General features: G+C 38.4%; 1 protein-coding gene across 2 annotated transcripts; it reads right to left on the minus strand.

Moving 5' to 3' along the window:
* Positions 1-598: 598 nt before the first annotated feature.
* Positions 599-5,556, minus strand: myoz2b (myozenin 2b). Of its 2 annotated transcripts, none has more exons than XM_079159977.1 (6): positions 5,419-5,556; positions 4,446-4,562; positions 3,565-3,731; positions 3,071-3,164; positions 2,211-2,373; positions 599-2,122 (listed from the first exon to the last, which is right to left on the minus strand). In XM_079159977.1, the coding sequence occupies exons 2-6, from the start codon at positions 4,525-4,527 to the stop codon at positions 1,897-1,899; spliced, it is 732 nt and encodes a 243-aa protein (XP_079016103.1). In that variant the 5' UTR covers positions 4,528-4,562; positions 5,419-5,556; the 3' UTR covers positions 599-1,896. The 2 variants fall into 2 exon arrangements, with proteins under 2 accessions (XP_079016103.1, XP_079016104.1); XM_079159978.1 differs by having other exon boundaries at positions 4,446-4,601; positions 5,419-5,524.
* Positions 5,557-6,111: the final 555 nt, after the last annotated feature.

Below are 6,111 nucleotides of genomic sequence, written 5' to 3' on the forward strand. Positions count from 1 at the left end.
TCTCTGATCCTATCTTGGCTCCAGCAATAGCACTGAAACCTCCCTTGAGACACATGAAGTGTTTTTGATGTTATTTATTTTAGGCTTCATATTTCACCCTCTGAATGTTGCACAGCTGAGCTCTGTTCAGATAAGCTGTCAAACTCTACTGTTCTTTAGTTTATTTTTGGAGTCAGTTGTTTTGTATCTGTTTTGTTCTTTCTTTTTTTCACTTTACAGAGTGTAATAGTTCAGCCAAAAGTGACTTAAATAGACTCCCAGCAACTATAAATTAGTAGCTAGAAGGACAATTAGAGTTTATACAGCAGTTGTAATTCCGTTAGTTCTATTATTATCAGGTTTTTAGACTTTCATCACAGAAAAACTGGCCCCGATCTAAATCTTCTATATAAAACAGGATTTGCATGTTGAGGTCTGTGTCAGATCCTGTACCCGATAACACATACTCTACTCTAAAATGAACCTGCTGCATGTATTGCTGTGATACCAGTTATAATACATGATAAAACTCAGTGAACAACCTTGTCAACTTTCTCACAGTTAAGTCTCAAAACAACATCTTTTTGGGAGTGAGAAAAATTCAAAAAATGCAAATCTCCTGTATTAATTCATTTAAGGTGATACAAATGGACACTTCTTATGACAGTAATGACTTGACCCACAAAACATTCTGTGTAAATGGAAAATGCAAATTATTCGGACTGTTGAGGTTTTGGAGAAATGACAGTCATGCTTGAAGTTTGCTCATGAGCTCCTATACTTTGGCCTTGAATTTAATTTTGCCAGAGTTTTTTCTCCTGTATCTCCCCCGTTTGTAAATTGTATGTCCAGTTACATTCAGAAGAATAAAAACGATGCATATTAAGTTAGTTATACAATGTAGAGTATGTACGAGAAAGCAATACACTTAAACTGTAGAAGTAAAATCATGCACCTTGAATGTTTTCAGCTCAGTTCTTTAGAAAACACAAACTATCACTCACAGACATTCAGTGTATTTTGCACTCATACACAGTATTGCTTCTAGGCTGAGATGCTGTAAAGTTACATGTTTTTAGTACATCTGTGACAAGACACAATACAGAACAAACATATACATTTTCTCTCACTCCAAACAAGGCAGGCCAGACTATATCCATGTTGTACAATTATTAAATATAATTGCTAATAAAGTTACTGTTTCTGAGTCCATGCATTTGCTGTGTTTTTAAATAATCAGTTCCATCGTCAAAGTCCAGATTTCTCTGTCTTCCTAGATTGGTGTGACCTCTGTTCTTTCCTCAAGATAAAATGTTTCTTAGCTTTCTTTTTTTTCTTTTTCAGCAGCAGTCAACAATAAATCAGAGCTATAAAACAGACCTTTGACGATTGTTTTATTTCTACAGATCCCTAATTGATTTTTGTTGTGTTGAATTTTAGATTCATTTAAATGATAGCTTAATTAGATATCTATATGATAAATAAATAGAAATGAACACCTTTTTTGTGTATTTGTCTGTAATATAATTCTCTACAATAGATATAAATGAAATACTGCTTACTCATCACAATAACTAAATATAAGTCACTGCATGTTCCAATTGTGTGCCATCAATAAATAAGTTGCATTCTTTATTTACATTACATATTAATCAATTCAACTGAACATTTATAACATTTACAGTTTTGCTGTCTGTATCAGTGGGAACTCTTCTTGAGTTAAGCTATTTACATGATTTTCTTTGAATACAGTTTAAGTGTACACCAAAAACACTAGTCAACAAAAGCATGAAACATTTTCTGTCCACTAAATGTAATTGTGAGTGTGCTATGAATGGGGTGTTTTGCCTTAATCAGAGGTGGGCCAAAATACTACAGCTGACATCATGTGGCCAGACTTAGACCGAGTTAGACCACCTACAGGTCATCAGACTCTGGGATTGTAATGGGCTCCAGGGTTACAGTGGGTATGATCATATGGGTGCCCTCAGATATCCACCCTTGGGCCGTCCTATTAAAGGTGGGTCGCTTCCCTCCGGGCTCCTCCAGCTCTAGGTACCTGGGCGGGTTCAGGTCCACCACTGGGAGCTTGAATGTGATTCCTCTGGGAGCTTTGTCAAAGCCACCAAAAGGAGTGGCCACCCTGTAATTGACATCAAGTGTGAATAGTTCCTCATTGTTGTACTGATGCACTAATTGACTAAAACCTGCTCATATTGTAGTTTTCTCACCGGTTAAAGCTTTTGTACTCAAGAAGGTCTGGTCGCGGATCAGGTCCTGACATTGCCAGTTTGAGTGTTTCGGCGAGGTCGGGGTCGTTGAGGATTGCCTGATCCCATGGGGAGTGGTAGGACTTGGGCATAGCCGTGGCTGTTAACTTCTCTTCAGTCAGGTCTGACAAGGAGCAAACAAAAACAGAGAGACACGATTAGATTGTTCCAACATTGCAGCAGATTGATCTGATGGTTTAGTTTGCAGTTCACGGGTTAATGTTGAGCTTTTTTCTTCCGCCTTTTTGAGGGGAGGCTAAAGTTTTAGAATGGATTATGAATAGAGACTGTGCTTAGGGAACACTTATGGGCAGACTGAGTTGTCCGTCATTGAGATCTGAGGCCTATAAATAGCACATAGTTGAAGTGTGCACTCATCATAGTATTATGTGTCAACGTGGGATGACACCCTACTGGAGGGTTTTGGAATAAGTACTGGACTCTGTCGGCTTATTAAGGTACAATATCATAAAATAAAGCATTTCAAGTTTCTCGGTTGTAATATGAATGATGGTATCAAACAACTTAAGTTAATGCCATAAAACAAGACCAGCAGTTATGGCTGTATGATACATTATTATGATCATTATCATGACAGCATTACATAATCAGTTACTGTTATTTGACTCTGCAGTATATGCAGTATTTATTTTTTACTGTTTTAAAGTGGATGAAATAATAGATTTAAAGTATGATTTCCAAAGACCAAATCTAATGTTAAGGTTTGTATATTTATTTTTACATATGATTAAGATAATTTGTGTTAATGGTTATATGTCAATGCTTGGCTTCAATGTAAACATACTGAAGAGCATAATTACCTGAAATAGTGATTTCTGGATTAGCCGTATTTCCATCGGCTGGTGCGTCCACTTTAATTTCCACAGTGTATGTATTCTGAGTTAAAATATCATTCTGAAAAATGCAATTAAATTATAGTTAATATATCGGTTATCAACTGAGCAACAAAAAGTGAAGCTGGCACATCTGCAGCTGCTCTTGTGTTCCATAGGTACACACACACACACACACACTTATAACTACAGTGTGTGCACACACACAGAAACACATCAACAGGCACTGATAAAGAGGGGAGCAGCTCCTCAGCAAAGGGCCTGAGCAGCTCTCAGAAGATTTGGCTGCATGATGTACAGTAAAAGGCACTTGTCTTTGTTCATCATCCGTGCTTTGAAACAGTTTTAGATAAATTTGCTTAATGAGACCATTCAACACATTTTCAAGCAGACGGCACTAATGCCAGAACTCCTGAACACATTCAAACATATATGAAGTGACGTAATACAAGTTGACTTACATTCAGCTGTCTGTTTGCCTCATTTTGTATACTTTCAAATGTATATTTGTCAGATCTCCTCTGGCGCATTTTGAAAAGCCGGGAACCTCTGTTGGAAAGCAATGATAACTCCTCCAACATAATGTCTTTAGGAGTGCAGAGCTTCTTTCCGAGATCGATTACGTCCCCTGTTGAGAAAAACAATATACATAAAGATGAAGATAAAGAGGGAAAAAATAATCTGTATAATGTGCAGATTTAGACTGAAATGGTGAATGCCTTTAATCTAATCCCTGTTTCTTAGAATGGTCCTGTGTCAAAAAGATCTTGTTTTAATACCGTTAATGCATCAGTTGATATTATACTTATGGACATATTCTTAAATAAATTGTATATAATATAACTATGACAAACTAACTTGGGAGGGGGCTGGAACGTGGTGGATACACAATATAAATATACCCTGATATAGTTTTGTCAGATGGAAAGGTTTGGGGGAGGGGTCCATAAATGACATCAAAGTTGTCACAAAATTCCATATTTTCCATTTTGTAAGCCCTGTCATGGAAAATGTGTTATCATTGTACTTGATAAATAGTTTTGGATGGACATAATGCTTCCTCGTCTGCCAAAACAGTCGGTATGTACCCCAGCTGTCACAAAGCTTCACTGTATCCAAATGGCTACACACAGTTGTCCCTCACTTCTTCCCTCCCCTCTCCAGAAATAGACTTTTGAAAAGGACGACGACAAAGGATTATTCGCCATAGGTAGTAAATCATCCCATTATATTATATATGGCAAAGGCTGGAGTGTAGCCCTGACATTTCTAACCCAGATCACAATGGATATTATCTTGCAGCAGTGTGTTTGTCTGCCGGTCCTCAGTTCTAACATCATACCATTGGTACCGTGGACCTCCTGGCAAATAGCTGCTGCACGCTTCTTCCTCTCTCCAGTTGGCATTGTACAGAATTGGGACATTGTAGCTTTGGCAAGTCTGGCAGAATTCAGGAGTACTGGAAACACATACAGGATACGGGATGTAGTTGTTCTGCCTGAGTCACAAAGTTTAAAGTCTATAAAGGTCTATGAAGTACATCTCCCATTTCCTGTCAGCATTATTTATAAGGCACCCGTTAAATATATCTGCCATATCAGTGTTTGCCACGTTATAATAATCTCTCCATCGGGGTTAGATTTAATAGATTACAATGTATTGCATAACCGCAAAGCCCTATTGTACTAGGCTCGGTTTCCACACAGTTACTTCTTAAATCTGGCCTCGTCACTGGACCGATATTTGAGTGTGAGTAAATGTTAGTGCTATCTCCCTTTAAGGTTGTCACAAGATAAATCCCCTGTGTAAAGGTCAAGGGTGACTATTGTGTCCTATGTTTGTATGTATGGCTGGACATAGTAAGTGTTCAGCCACACAGTGCTGGACACAGTAAGTGTCCAGCACAAAACATTAAACATAATATCAATAATAACTTTCTTACATTTGCAGTGCCCGGTGATACCACATATGTTTAGCTTTGCTTTGTTGCCAAATGCAGAACATGATGCTTCATGGTACAACACTAAATATTACTTGTTTAGTACTCAATTGTGACCATCTGCTGAATTTACAGCAATAATTTCCATGCAAACGACAGAGCGAGCAAAGCAATATAATTCTAAAACTAGAAAACACAACAGATAATTTGTCAAATGTTGTGTTTCCATAAAAAAGGGACTTCTATAATTCATAGAAAATCAAAGCCACATTTTTTTAATGTCAATACAGAATTTCTTGAATGTTTAACGTAACTTCTATATAATTTGAATGAACCACATATTCACAAAATAAACCCCGACGACGCTTGTTCGTACCTGTGATGGTATCCCTGTGCAACCTGTATCCTTGAAGGGGAGACACGGAGGCTCAGGGGTCAACCTACAGCAGGTAGTTTGATCTTCCCTGATCTTCACACTCACGGACACTAAAGCTAAACTGTGACTGTGTCTCTGTGTCTGTTGTGAATGGAATGCAGCTTACATCAATAGGCTAAATTTAACCTGCCAAACACTCAAAACCACTCTCAAACACCATGGGGCAAGGATAGCTACCAGAGAGAGAGAGAGAGAGAGAGAGAGAGAGAGAGAGAGAGAGGGGGAGAGAGAGGATGGACAACACACACACATGCCCACTGATGTTCTTTGAGGCAAGGACTCCCCTCCAGAGACGCATTTCCTTCCTTGAGTTGAATCTTCAAAGCCAGCATGTCCCCATGGGTTGATGTAACCTCCGAGGCTCTGTTACCTTCAAGTTAGGAAGGTCGTTAATGGTGGACACAGCTGCCACTTGTGTACGCCTCTCTTCCAATTGAGTCATTATGTGCAATTACTGACTCTGTGTAAAGATATACAGACCAGTGGAACGGTCAGTGTGGTCTCATCCGAGATGGTGATCGGCTAAAAAGGGTTTTTTTTAAAGCAGCATCAAGGTCATTACCCTGGCTGAACCTGTTGATATACTTCAGACATACTGGACATTTAATCTTTAAATCGTAAAACAAATGTTGA

Source organism: Pholis gunnellus (assembly GCF_910591455.1).
Source record: "Pholis gunnellus genome assembly, chromosome: 5".
Lineage (NCBI taxonomy): Eukaryota > Metazoa > Chordata > Actinopteri > Perciformes > Pholidae > Pholis > Pholis gunnellus.

Bases quoted from the DNA above. Each gene is read 5' to 3' on its own strand.
- myoz2b (XM_079159977.1), bottom strand. From the start codon at position 4,527: ATGTCCCAATTCTGTACAATGCCAACTGGAGAGAGGAAGAAGCGTGCA. The intron at 3,732-4,445 runs GTATGATGTTAG...TTTTCTCAACAG, and splicing joins GGAGGTCCACGGTACCAATG to GGGACGTAATCGATCTCGGA. The intron at 2,374-3,070 runs GTAATTATGCTC...GCTCCTTGTCAG, and splicing joins TCCAGAAATCACTATTTCAG to ACCTGACTGAAGAGAAGTTA.